The 14,973-nt window shown below is 38.9% G+C and overlaps 1 protein-coding gene across 8 annotated transcripts in view; it reads right to left on the bottom strand.

Moving 5' to 3' along the window:
* Positions 1 to 234: 234 nt before the first annotated feature.
* The window catches only part of LOC128695334 (protein sickie), a gene marked incomplete at its 3' end in the record, with an annotated part of 543,730 nt that continues 528,991 nt past the window's right edge, over positions 235 to 14,973 (bottom strand). For all 8 annotated transcript variants that reach the window (XM_070095408.1, XM_070095412.1, XM_070095410.1 and 5 more), the window contains 2 exon segments: positions 235 to 404; positions 6,038 to 6,149. In XM_070095408.1, coding sequence (XP_069951509.1) covers positions 235 to 404; positions 6,038 to 6,149 — 282 coding nt within the window.

The following is a 14,973-nucleotide window of genomic DNA, read 5'->3' as shown; positions in this document are numbered from 1 at the left end:
ACTCATCTCCTGGCCCCTGTGTGTGTGTCTGCACATGCATGTTTACATCCGTGATTAATTTACTTTTTCATATATTTATACACTTGTCTGTGCCCTTGCACGAATAATTTACGTACTTTTTAAATTACTTGTGTCAATAATGGTGTGACATGAATTAAAAATACTTTCATTATCAACCTTATCAACACTTGTTAATCATAAATTTGATTATTCCCTAAATAATGAAGCACTCACTTAAAGGCACTGTTGTCTGTCTGTTGAGAACTTTCTGTCTTCTTGACATGAGCTCGGCTGGACACTACTTTGTACATACCAGAGGGATCTACCCCCATTGCCACTTTACGTGATGAGGACCCACTAAGTCCCACCGGCAGCTTCAAGCCAACTTCTTTCATGCTGCGGCCCTGTAACACAAATTTAATTTGGTTACTAAATATCCTATAGATATAAGGTGATACACATTTATAAACAAGCATTTTCATTGTAAAAATATAGTTTCCTAGCATGCATAGACAGCACCAAGCCTGGTTATAACAGCCAAAATTAGTTTCATTATGTAGTGACAAACTGAGAACTAAGGGTAAAAAAAGAAGGTTTATCGGAAATACAGGCAGGCCCTGCTTATACAGCAGGTTATGTTCCAAACTACTGCTGTAAAGCAAAACCTGCTGTAAAGTGAATCAGACTTTTTTCACTTTCAAATGCATGTAAAAGCCTTATAACATGTTTACACTATCATACATTAAGTGAGCAATAGAGTTAGGCCTAAAAAATGCATATAGGGTACACACATTTACATTAAAATACTCTTGTCCTTAGCTTATAGTAGGAAGTCTGAATAAATGAAGAATGGGTACAGGTGACAACCACTGCATTAGCGAAACGCCGTAAAGCAAAGCACTGTAAAGTTGGGCCTGCCTGCCTGTATTTAAATAGCAGACGAGACTCAAAAGATCATTTTCTCTCTGGGCTTTATTAAAAGTATTTTCTTTAGCCCATCTTTCATGAAACCAGTAGAACTAAACCTGAACAAGTACAAAAAAATTAAAAAAGATGCAAATGTTTGCAATGAGACTGCTACCATAACCAAGGCGAATCAACTATGAGATAGATATTTGAAGACCCAACCTAACAACATGCAAAATATTGAGGGGATTAGAGGATAAGGACAGGCTAAAAGGCAAGAAGTGAGAGCCAGAGGATAGCAATGGCAAATACAGAAGTAGATGAGCCACAGGAACATTTAAGCATACATGAAAAATATTTTTCCCTTGTGTATAATTTTAAATTTTTAGTTTTGTCAAATTCCCATATTAAAACAAGTTTGGAAAAAAAATGTTATTTGACCAACTGTAACTTCAGTGCACTCGAACATCAGTGTCATGCACTGTGACATGTTCTTTTTCCCAATAAATATTTTGAAAGCAGAGGCTGCTCTCGAAATGTCAAGTCTGTGACGGATTGTGACCTAGAAATATATATAAAAAATATTATCTTGGGCAAACTAAGGACAGTAAATTACAGTGACACGCTACATTTACATTTTTAACTGCATTATACATTCGATGACCAGTTAGTGCATCAAAAGACTTAGAATAACTTGGCAACTGAGCATCTTCATAGTAGTGCATGAGGAGACAATGTAGGAAAGACTAGCACAGACGACATTTTCCACGGGTGTTGAACGTCAGGTAGTGCTGGACTCCGGCCAGTGAATATGTAAAGAGACAACAGCCACTCATAAGGAATGAAAGCCCAGCTGAAGGCTAAAGCAAGTTTAGTTTCTTCAGGACATACAATTCTAGGCTTAGGTACAGTCAAGTTTTGGATACAATATAAAATACCATTTTAAAATAAAGTACTATAAAATGCAAATGTAATACCAATTTACAAGGCAGGTGACAGGTCCTTAGCTTCGAACTGTAGACCAATAAGCCTTACCTCCATAGTTGGTAAATTTATGGAATCAATAATTGCCGAAGCAATTCGTAGCCATATTGAAAGGCATAAACTGATTAATGAATCTCAGTATGGTTTTACAAAGTGGCGTTCATGTCTTACGAATTTACTAACTTTTTTCACTAGGGTATCTGAGGAGGTAGAACATGGTATTGAATATGATACTGTGTATATGGACTTCTGTAAGGCTTCAGAGGCTGTTGAGAAACTTAAGGCACATGGAATAGGAGGAGAGATTTTTTCCTGGGGGAAGGCATGGTTGACAAATAGGCAGCAGAGATTGCATAAATGGGGAGAAATCAGAACGGGGGCACGTCACAAGCGGTGTTCCACAGGGGTCAGTGTTGGGCCTCCTTGTTCACAATCTACATAAACGACATAGATGAGGGAATAAATAGCAACAGAAGCAAATTTGCTGATGACACCAAAATACGCCATCCAATTCATTCTAATGAGGACATTAGAGCGCTCCAGGATGATTTGAATAGACTGGTGCAGTGGTCGGAGAAGTGGCAGATGCAGTTTAATATAAACAAATGTAAAGTTCTAAATGTTGGACAGGAAAATAACCATGCCACATATAAACTAAATAATGAAGATCTTAACATTATGGATTGCGAAAAAGGATTTAGGAGTTCTGGTTAGCAGTAATCTGAAACCAAGACAACAGTGCATAAGTGTTTGCAATAAAGCTAACATAATCCTTGGCTTCATATCAAGAAGTGTAAATTATAGAAGTTCTCAGGTTGTTCTTCAACTCTATATATCTTTCGTTAGGCCTCATCTAGATTATGCTGCGCAGTTTCGGTCACCGTATTACAGAATGGATATAAATGTTCTGGAAAACGTACAAAGGAGGATAAAGTTGATCCCATGTATCAGAAATCTTCCCTATGAGGATAGACTGAGGGCCCTGAATTTGCACTCTCTAGAAAGGTGTAGAATTAAGGGAGATATGATTGAGGTGTATAAATGGAAAACAGGAATTAATAAAGGGGATGTAAATAACCTGCTAAAAATGTCTAACATAGACAGGACTCGCAGCAATGGTTTTCAATTGCAAAAATTCAGATTCACGAAGAGTATAGGAAAACACTGGTTTGGTAACAGTTGCGGATGAGTATAACAAACTCCCAAGTACCGTCATAGAAGCTAAGACGTTGTGTAGTTTTAAAAATAGGTTGGATAAATATATGAGTGGGTGTGAGTTGGACCTGACTAGCTTGTGCTACTAGGTCGGATGCCGTGCTCCTTCCTTAAGTGACAAGTCTAGCCTCACTAGGTTAAGGCATTGGCTTAAGCCGGTGGGAGAATTGGACCTGCCTTGCATAGGCCAGTAGGCTTGCTGCAGTGTTCCTTCTTTCTTATGTTCTTAAAATGCCTCGCATTAGACATGCCCTCGCAGCTGACAGGAAGAAAAAAAAGAGGAGAGCTGATAACCATATACCAAAAAATGCGAGATTTATAAAGCATATCTCTGCTCCTGTAGCTACTAATGTGTGTGTGTGTGTGTGTGTGTGTGTGTGTGTGTGTGTGTGTGTGTGTGTGTGTGTGTGTGTGTGTGTGTGTGTTACCATTTTGTCCTAGGCACATGTCGATTCGACACTAGGCCTGTTGTATACGAGTACGTGTGTGTGTGTGTGTGTGTGTGTGTGTGTATATATGTGTGTGTATATATGTGTATATATATATATGTGTATATATATATGTGTATATATATGTGTATATATATGTGTATATATATGTGTATATATATGTGTATATATATATATATGTGTATATATATATGTGTATATATATATATGTGTATATATATGTATATATATATGTATATATATATATATGTATATATATATGTATATATATATGTGTGTATATATATATATATATATATATATATATATATATATATATATATATATATATATATATATATATATATATATATATATATATATATTTCAACAAACCGGCCGTATTCCACCGAGGCAGGGTGGCCCAAAAAGAAAAACGAAAGTTTTTTTTAAATTTAGTAATTTATACAGGAGAAGGGGTTACTACGCCCTTGCTCTCGGCATTTTAGTCGCCTCTTTCAACACGCATGGCTTACGGAGGAAGAATTCTGTTCCACTTCCCCATGGAGATAAGAGGAAATAAACAAGAACAAGAACTAGAAAGAAAATAGAAGAAAACACAGCGGGGTGTATATATATATATGCTTGTACATGTATGTGTAGTGTGACCTAAGTGTAAGTAGAAGTGGCAAGACGTACTTGAAATCTTGCATGTTTAAGAGACAGCAAAAAGACACCAGCAATCCTACTATCATGTAAAACAATTACAGGTTTCAATTTTACACTCACTTGGCAGGAAGGTAGTACGTCCCTGGGTGGTTGCTGTCTACCAACCTACTACCTATAAACATTATATATATATATATATATTATGTTTATAGGTAGTAGGTTGGTAGACAGCAACCACCCAGGGACGTACTACCTTCCTGCCAAGTGAGTGTAAAATTGAAACCTGTAATTGTTTTACATGATAGTAGGATTGCTGGTGTCTTTTTGCTGTCTCTTAAACATGCAAGATTTCAAGTACGTCTTGCCACTTCTACTTACACTTAGGTCACACTACACATACATGTACAAGCATATATATATATATACACCCCGCTGTGTTTTCTTCTATTTTCTTTCTAGTTCTTGTTCTTGTTTATTTCCTCTTATCTCCATGGGGAAGTGGAACAGAATTCTTCCTCCGTAAGCCATGCGTGTTGAAAGAGGCGACTAAAATGCCGAGAGCAAGGGCGTAGTAACCCCTTCTCCTGTATAAATTACTAAATTTAAAAAAAACTTTCGTTTTTCTTTTTGGGCCACCCTGCCTCGGTGGAATACGGCCGGTTTGTTGAAATATATATATATATATATATATATATATATATATATATATATATATATATATATATATATATATATATATATATATATATATATATATATATATATATATATATATATATATATATTACTCAAAAAATATAAATAAAAATAAAACACTCAAATGAGTCAGAGATGTTAAGAAGCATTTCTTCAGCCTTACAGTAGTTAAGAAGTGAAACATTGTGGAGAGTGTAGTAGTAGAGGCAGGATCCACACATAGCTTTAAAAAAGAGGTATGACAAGGCTCTTGGAGACGAGTGACCTTGTAGCAACCAATGAAGAGGCAAGAGGCGGGGGGGGGGGGTACCAGGAGCTGCAAATCGACCACTGTAACCACATAGGTGAACATGTGAGTGAGCGAGCGCACGCATGTACATGCGCACACAGGTCGGTACACAGAGAACAGACTCAATTATAATCATGGAGGAGCTCTAAACCCTTAGGGATTACGCAGTGTCTGTAAGGGGGGGGGGGTATTCAGGCTCAATTCAGGGAACTGGAACACAGCTACAATTCCCTAGATCAAGAGCCCCTCAAAGCCAGCACACGTATGCAAGCATGTATGAACGCACGAAAAAAAAATTACAGACCCAGTGTCTATTAATAAGTGCCTTTGTTGTTCCATACAAACAAGTCTCAAGTCTGAGGAAGCGAGCCACAGTATTTATCACTAAGATTTAGTTACTGTCGTTCCACAGTAACCTCAGTTTCCACTTCCTTACATGAAGGTTACTTGCCAGGCACCAGTATGACACACCAACTTACTCCTCTCGCGAAGAAAAGAAAATGTATATCGCCATCCTATGTGCTTGTGTAATGTGACCATGAATGTAAATATGAGGTACAGTTAATTAAAATATAAATTCCTATAGCTCATTAACCTCTACCAATGGTCAAATTGGTAATTGAAAAAAAAGGGCGTTAAGATATGAAAGATTTGAGTAAAAATAAATTCTCATTCGCTTTGTGACACGTTTCTGGTTTTAAAACCCCATCCCACAAAGAATTACCACTGCAAGGGTAGGTTGGTAAAGGTGATAATCATTCTAGTGCAGTCCTTGCATGCCGGTGAAGGTTTCACGTAACTGTATCACCTCCCATTCCCCGAACGCTGTCTGATCAAAGCTTCTTCCTACCTTGGCATAGGCTGGGTGGTCCGAGGAAAGGGACGAGGAGAGGACATCCTCAGCAGACATCTCGTTCAAGGTGTCACTCACACCGGAACTCAGGCTGCTGCTGTCATCGAAACTGTAAAACAAACATATCTCATTAGGCAATGACAGTTTATTTTTGTTAGGACACAATGGCGCAGTATTATGCTACATAAACTGACAAGGTCTTTTATCAAACATATAATGACATACTCTTTTGTTAGATATATAATGACACTGTCTTTGTTAGACAAGGTGCTTTGTCTGGGAAAAATAAGAGTTAATAATTGGAGGGGAAGACTGAATAACGATTTATATTATTTTAGAGGAATACACTACATCTTCAGGGAGGAAACTGCTAATTATTTATTTAGTATTTGACAAGGGAGAAGTTTACTGAATGTGCTTTTCAATCACCATAAATATTGAGTATATTGCATATCAAACATACATACAATATACACTGAGCGGACACACACACATATATATATATATATATATATATATATATATATATATATATATATATATATATATATATATATATATATATATATATATATATATATATATATTATTGGTAGTAGGTTGGTAGGCAGCAACCACCCAAGGAAGTACTACCGTCCTGCCAGATGACTGTGAAACAGAAACCTGTAACTGTTTTGCATGATGGTAGGATTGCTGGTTTCTTTTTCTGTCTCATAAACACGCTAGATAACAGGGATATCTTGCTACTCCTACTTACACTTTGGTCACACTTCACAGACACGCACATGCATATATATATACATACATCTAGGTTTTTCTCCTTTTTCTAAATAGCTCTTGTTCTTTTTTATTTCTTCTATTGTCCATGCGGAAGTGGAAAAGAATCTTTCCTCCGTAAGCCATGCGTGTTGTATGAGGCGACTAAAATGCCGTTAGCAATGGGCTAGTAACCCCTTCTCCTGTAGACATTTACTAAAAAAAGAGAAGAAGAAAAACTTTATAAAACTGGGATGCTTAAATGTGCGTGGATGTAGTGCGGATGACAAGAAACAGAAGATTGCTGATGTTATGAATGAAAAGAAGTTGGATGTCCTGGCCCTAAGCGAAACAAAGCTGAAGGGGGTAGGAGAGTTTCAGTGGGGGGAAATAAATGGGATTAAATCTGGAGTATCTGAGAGAGTTAGAGCAAAGGATGGGGTAGCAGTAATGTTAAATGATCAGTTATGGAAGGAGAAAAGAGAATATGAATGTGTAAATTCAAGAATTATGTGGATTAAAGTAAAGGTTGGATGCGAGAAGTGGGTCATAATAAGCGTGTATGCACCTGGAGAAGAGAGGAATGCAGAGGAGAGAGAGAGATTTTGGGAGATGTTAAGTGAATGTATAGGAGCCTTTGAACTAAGTGAGAGAGTAATTGTGGTAGGGGACCTGAATGCTAAAGTAGGAGAAACTTTTAGAGAGGGTGTGGTAGGTAAGTTTGGGGTGCCAGGTGTAAATGATAATGGGAGCCCTTTGATTGAACTTTGTATAGAAAGGGGTTTAGTTATAGGTAATACATATTTTAAGAAAAAGAGGATAAATAAGTATACAAGATATGATGTAGGGCGAAATGACAGTAGTTTGTTGGATTATGTATTGGTAGATAAAAGACTGTTGAGTAGACTTCAGGATGTACATGTTTATAGAGGGGCCACAGATATATCAGATCACTTTCTAGTTGTAGCTACACTGAGAGTAAAAGGTAGATGGGATACAAGGAGAATAGAAGCATCAGGGAAGAGAGAGGTGAAGGTTTATAAACTAAAAGAGGAGGCAGTTAGGGTAAGACATAAACAGCTATTGGAGGATAGATGGGCTAATGAGAGCATAGGCAATGGGGTCGAAGAGGTATGGGGTAGGTTTAAAAATGTAGTGTTAGTGTTCAGCAGAAGTTTGTGGTTACAGGAAAGTGGGTGCGGGAGGGAAGAGGAGCGATTGGTGGAATGATGATGTAAAGAGAGTAGTAAGGGAGAAAAAGTTAGCATATGAGAAGTTTTTACAAAGTAGAAGTGATGCAAGGAGGGAAGAGTATATGGAGAAAAAGAGAGAGGTTAAGAGAGTGTTGAAGAAATGTAAAAAGAGAGCAAATGAGAGTGGGTGAGATGTTATCAACAAATTTTGTTGAAAATAAGAAAAAGTTTTGGAGTGAGATTAACAAGTTAAGAAAGCCTAGAGAACAAATGGATTTGTCAGTTAAAAATAGGAGAGGAGAGTTATTAAATGGAGAGTTAGAGGTATTGGGAAGATGGAGGGAATATTTTGAGGAATTGTTAAATGTTGATGAAGATAGGGAAGCTGTGATTTCGTGTATAGGGCAAGGAGGAATAACATCTTGTAGGAGTGAGGAAGAGCCAGTTGTGAGTGTGGGGGAAGTTCGTGAGGCAGTAGGTAAAATGAAAGGGGGTAAGGCAGCCGGGATTGATGGGATAAAGATAGAAATGTTAAAAGCAGGTGGGGATATAGTTTTGGAGTGGTTGGTGCAATTATTTAATAAATGTATGGAAGAGGGTAAGGTACCTAGGGATTGGCAGAGAGCATGCATAGTTCCTTTGTATAAAGGCAAAGGGGATAAAAGAGAGTGCAAAAATTATAGGGGTATAAGTCTGCTGAGTATACCTGGTAAAGTGTATGGTAGAGTTATTATTGAAAGAATTAAGAGTAAGACGGAGAATAGGATAGCAGATGAACAAGGAGGCTTTAGGAAAGGTAGGGGGTGTGTGGACCAGGTGTTTACAGTGAAACATATAAGTGAACAGTATTTAGATAAGGCTAAAGAGGTCTTTGTGGCATTTATGGATTTGGAAAAGGCGTATGACAGGGTGGATAGGGGGGCAATGTGGCAGATGTTGCAAGTGTATGGTGTAGGAGGTAGGTTACTGAAAGCAGTGAAGAGCTTTTACGAGGATAGTGAGGCTCAAGTTAGAGTATGTAGGAAAGAGGGAAATTATTTCCCAGTAAAAGTAGGCCTTAGACAAGGATGTGTGATGTCACCGTGGTTGTTTAATATATTTATAAATGGGGTTGTAAGAGACGTAAATGCGAGGGTCTTGACAAGAGGCGTGGAGTTAAAAGATAAAGAATCACACACAAAGTGGGAGTTGTCACAGCTGCTCTTTGCTTATGACACTGTGCTCTTGGGAGATTCTGAAGAGAAGTTGCAGAGATTGGTGGATGAATTTGGTAGGGTGTGCAAAAGAAAAAAATTAAAGGTGAATACAGGAAAGAGTAAGGTTATGAGGATAACAAAAAGATTAGGTGATGAAAGATTGAATATCAGATTGGAGGGAGAGAGTATGGAGGAGGTGAATGTATTCAGATATTTGGGAGTGGACGTGTCAGCGGATGGGTCTATGAAAGATGAGGTGAATCATAGAATTGATGAGGGAAAAAGAGTGAGTGGTGCACTTAGGAGTCTGTGGAGACAAAGAACTTTGTCCTTGGAGGCAAAGAGGGGAATGTATGAGAGTATAGTTTTACCAACGCTCTTATATGGGTGTGAAGCATGGGTGATGAATGTTGCAGCGAGGAGAAGGCTGGAGGCAGTGGAGATGTCATGTATGAGGGCAATGTGTGGTGTGAATATAATGCAGAGAATTCGTAGTTTGGAAGTTAGGAGGAGGTGCGGGATTACCAAAACTGTTGTCCAGAGGGCTGAGGAAGGGTTGTTGAGGTGGTTCGGACATGTAGAGAGAATGGAGCGAAACAGAATGACTTCAAGAGTGTATCAGTCTGTAGTGGAAGGAAGGCGGGGTAGGGGTCGGCCTAGGAAAGGTTGGAGAGAGGGGGTAAAGGTTTTGTGCGCGAGGGGCTTGGACTTCCAGCAGGTATGCATGAGCGTGTTTGATAGGAGTGAATGGAGACAAATGGTTTTTAATACTTGACGTGCTGTTGGAGTGTGAGCAAAGTAACATTTATGAAGGGGTTCAGGGAAACCGGCAGGCCGGACTTGAGTCCTGGAGATGGGAAGTACAGTGCCTGCACTCTGAAGGAGGGGTGTTAATGTTGCAGTTTAAAAACTGTAGTGTAAAGCACCCTTCTGGCAAGACAGTGCTACAAGTGGCGAGTTGTTCACAGTAATGGGAGGCGCATCAGAGTAAGGAAAATTAAGAGTGAAGATCTGAAGGTAGGAAATCGCTTCTCTGTTCTCCAGGATGAATGTACTTCAGTGGCCAGTGAAGGTAAGGGTACTACTGCCCCTGCTAATGAAGGTAAGCGCATTCTTGTGGTTGGTGACTCTCAGGTAAGATATATTGACCGTGCTTTTTGTAATAGGAATAAGAAGATGAGAGATAGAGTGTGCTTCCCTGGAGCTGGTGTTGGGGACATTGTCAACAGGCTGGATAATATCATGTCAGGTAATGGGAACAAGCCCATTATCTGTCTCAGTGCTGGTGGAAATGATATTGGGAAGGGTAGGAGAGAAGAGCTGCTAGATAAGTACAGGTCAGCTATAGATTTCATTAAGTCTAAGGGAGGGATCCCAATCATATGTAGCATCTTGCCTAGAAGGGGAGTAGGAAATGAATGGTTGTCTAGGGCAATTGGTGTAAATTGCTGGCTAGACAGATACTGCAAGGAACTTGCAATCCCATTCATTGACAACTGGAACAACTTTTATGGCAAACATGATATGTATGCAAGGGATGGGGTACATCTCTCTGGGGCAGGGGTGGTAGCACTTGCAGACTCGATTGAGAAGGCCATTGGTGAAATGCCTATGATTTTAAACTGATGGAAGATAGAGGTATGGGTGTGTGTGGGAAACAAGCAGGTTGCAACACTAGGGTTGGAAACAGTAAATGTATAAAAGGCATTCAGCATGAAGTTATAAATAAAGACAATAGAACAGGTCAGCAAACAAAGGGGGACAGCAGAGGGCAGCAAGGGACTAGCTCCCTTAAGGTTTACTATACTAATAGCAGGAGTGTTAGAAATAAGATAGATGAGCTAAGATTAATTGCAAGTGCAGGAAACATAGATATTATTGCTATAACAGAGACCTGGCTCAATCTGAAAGATAGAGAGATGCCCTCTGAATGTCACATACAAGGCTATAAATTATTCCACACTGACAGGGTCAACAGGAAAGGTGGTGGAGTAGCGATGTATGTCAGAGACAATTTAAATTGTTGTGTTAGACAAGATATTAAATTAGAAGCGTCAGCCACTGAATCTGTTTGGTTACAGCTTCTCGAGGGCCGAGAAAAACTAATTTTGGGTGTGATTTACAGGGCCCCAAATCTTGATAGGGAGTGCAGTAAACTTCTATGGGACGAAATTCGTAAGGCATCTACATACGAAAATGTTGTGCTAATGGGAGATTTCAACTATAGACAGATTGACTGGAGCAATTTGACAGGAAATTTAGAGTCGGGTGACTTTCTTGATACGATCCAGGATTGTTTTTTAAAACAGTTTGTGACAGAGCCAACTAGGGGAAATAACCTCCTTGACTTGGTTCTTGCCAGTAGGGAAACACTAATTAATAATCTTGAGGTTAATGATGAACTTGGGGAGAGTGATCACAAATCACTCAGTTTTAATATATCATGGAATTCCCCTAATAATGGCAATCAAGTCTCCGTCCCTGACTTTCGCTTGGCTGATTTCATAGGACTGAAAAATTACTTAGGTGGGCTGAACTGGAATGACCTGATTAAGGGTCAGGTAGGTGGTGATGGTTGCCGATATGATGCTTTCCAGGGCATAGTTCTAGCTGCTCAGTCAAATTATGTTCCAAATAGGGAAATCAGATCAAACAAAAATGATCCTAAATGGATGAACAATAGATTAAAATATCTGATTGGTCAAAAGAGAGGCATATATAGGCAAATCAAAAGAGGAGAGGGGCAATTAAGAAATCGATATATTCAGTTAAAGAGAGAAATAAAAAAGGGAATTAGAAAAGCAAAAAGAGATTATGAGGTTAAAGTTGCAAGAGAATCGAAGACTAACCCAAAAGGATTCTTTCAGGTATACAGAAGTAAGATCAGGGACAAGATAGGCCCACTCAAAAGTTCCTCGGGTCAGCTCACTGACAGTGATAAGGAAATGTGTAGAATTTTTAACACATACTTCCTCTCAGTTTTTACACAGGAGGATACCAGCGATATTCCAGTAATGATAAATTATGTAGAACAGGACGATAATAAACTGTGCACTATTAGGGTCACAAGGGACATGGTCCTTAGGCAAATAGATAAATTAAAACCTAACAAATCCCCAGGCCCTGATGAACTGTATGCAAGGGTTCTAAAGGAATGTAAAGAGGAGCTTAGCACACCTTTGGCTAATCTTTTCAACATATCACTACAAACTGGCATGGTGCCAGATAAGTGGAAAATGGCAAATGTGATACCTATTTTCAAAACAGGTGACAGGTCCTTAGCTTCGAACTATAGACCAATAAGCCTAACCTCCATAGTGGGAAAATTTATGGAATCAATAATTGCCGAGGCAGTTCGTAGCCACCTTGAAAAGCATAAATTAATCAACGAATCTCAGCATGGTTTTACAAAGGGGCATTCCTGCCTTACGAATTTATTAACTTTTTTCACTAAGGTATTTGAGGAGGTAGATCATGGTAATGAATATGATATTGTGTATATGGACTTCAGTAAGGCTTTTGACAGGGTCCCACATCAGAGACTATTGAGGAAAATTAAAGCACATGGAATAGGAGGAGAATTTTTTTCCTGGATAGAGGCATGGTTGACAAATAGGCAGCAGAGAGTTTGCATAAATGGGGAGAAATCAGAGTGGGGTAGCGTCACGAGCGGTGTTCCACAGGGGTCAGTGTTGGGCCCCCTGCTGTTCACAATCTACATAAACGACATAGATGAGGGCATAAAGAGCGACATCGGCAAGTTTGCCGATGACACCAAAATAGGCCGTCGAATTCATTCTGACGAGGACATTCGAGCACTCCAGGAAGATTTGAATAGACTGATGCAGTGGTCGGAGAAGTGGCAGATGCAGTTTAATATAGACAAATGCAAAGTTCTAAATGTTGGACAGGACAATAACCATGCCACATATAAACTAAATAATGTAGATCTTAATATTACGGATTGCGAAAAAGATTTAGGAGTTCTGGTTAGCAGTAATCTGAAACCAAGACAACAGTGCATAAGTGTTCGCAATAAAGCTAATAGAATCCTTGGCTTCATATCAAGAAGCATAAATAATAGGAGTCCTCAGGTTGTTCTTCAACTCTATACATCCTTGGTTAGGCCTCATTTAGATTATGCTGCACACTTTTGGTCACCGTATTACAGAATGGATATAAATTCTCTGGAAAATGTACAAAGGAGGATGACAAAGATGATCCCATGTATCAGAAACCTTCCCTATGAGGATAGACTGAGGGCCCTGAAACTGCACTCTCTAGAAAGACGTAGAATTAGGGGGGATATGATTGAGGTGTATAAGTGGAAGACAGGAATAAATAAAGGGGATGTAAATAGTGTGCTGAAAATATCTAGCCTAGACAGGACTCGCAGCAATGGTTTTAAGTTGGAAAAATTCAGATTCAGGAAGGATATAGGAAAGTACTGGTTTGGTAATAGAGTTGTGGATGAGTGGAACAAACTCCCAAGTACCGTTATAGAGGCCAGAACGTTGTGTAGCTTTAAAAATAGGTTGGATAAATACATGAGTAGATGTGGGTGGGTGTGAGTTAGACCTGATAGCTTGTGCTGACAGGTCGGTTGCCGTGTTCCTCCCTTAAGTCAGTGTGACCTGACCTGTCTAGGTTGGGTGCATTGGCTTAAGCCGGTAGGAGACTTGGACCTGCCTCGCATGGGCCAGTAGGCCTTCTGCAGTGTTCCTTCGTTCTTATGTTCTTATGTTCTTATATATATATATATAATATATATATATATAATATATATATAATGCGAGAGGTAGTGCTGTAACTATTATACCCATTAAAAAATAAATTTTATAACAAACTAAACTAAGACGAAGTGATCACGAGATGTATTTCTTTAATTAAAAACAATAGGTAATAGGTGCTTATATGAGACTAACATCACGTCTGTTTTAATACTTTTATACTTACGATTAAGTAAAGTATGCTGAATTTTTAACAATGGGAAAAATAGCAAAAGCCTGGCAACATACTGTATTTCATCTATTTATGTATGACATGATTTTGAAAAAGCTTTTAATATGACGGTGACTCAATGGTGTATACTGGGCTGGCATTGCCCTCTGGGATTTATTGGTGTAGTATCAGTAATAATCTCACTCGTATACATGAATAACTACTCGTGTAAAAGACTAAAACATTTACAATACTTCTCACATAGGAAAGTGACAGGAATGTTATAAAGTACTTGTGTCTCCAGAGTGGTAGGGAAGAGGAATGGAATCTTAAGATACGGAATCAGAAACCATGAACCGTCCTCCACACACAAATCGAATCACCGAAACATCATCCTAGGGTTCCTCTTCCAAGGGTGAATTTTTGGTGAAATCTAAAATTACAACTCGGAGAGCGTACGTACACAAGCGCGAGAAGTGAAAATAAAACAGCACCACTGTGTCAGGATCTTCATGTAACAAGTCAGTGATTACGCCTATGACAACACAGGAACGCACTGCACAACTTTAAACAAAAACCAGCCTCCCTGAGGCGTTGCTACTCTTGCTGTGATTTCCCTGCTGACAAGTGTTGGCACTGAATCTACTACAAGAACGCTACTTATAAACCAAATCTTGTTAAAAAATTATATGACGCTGAAGTGACGAATTAAGCACACGCACAACACCCCACCCCCATGAACTTCAGGACTACATAACATCCTACCCACTAAATACTTCCCCCATTCCCCAATTGTGAAAAAAGGGGAAAATAGTGGTACTAATGGCATAGCCAGTACAGTTTAAGA

The sequence above is a fragment of the Cherax quadricarinatus genome, chromosome 50 (genome assembly GCF_038502225.1).
Source record: "Cherax quadricarinatus isolate ZL_2023a chromosome 50, ASM3850222v1, whole genome shotgun sequence".
NCBI lineage: Eukaryota > Metazoa > Arthropoda > Malacostraca > Decapoda > Parastacidae > Cherax > Cherax quadricarinatus.
This window is presented reverse-complemented; position numbering and strand designations above follow the sequence as displayed.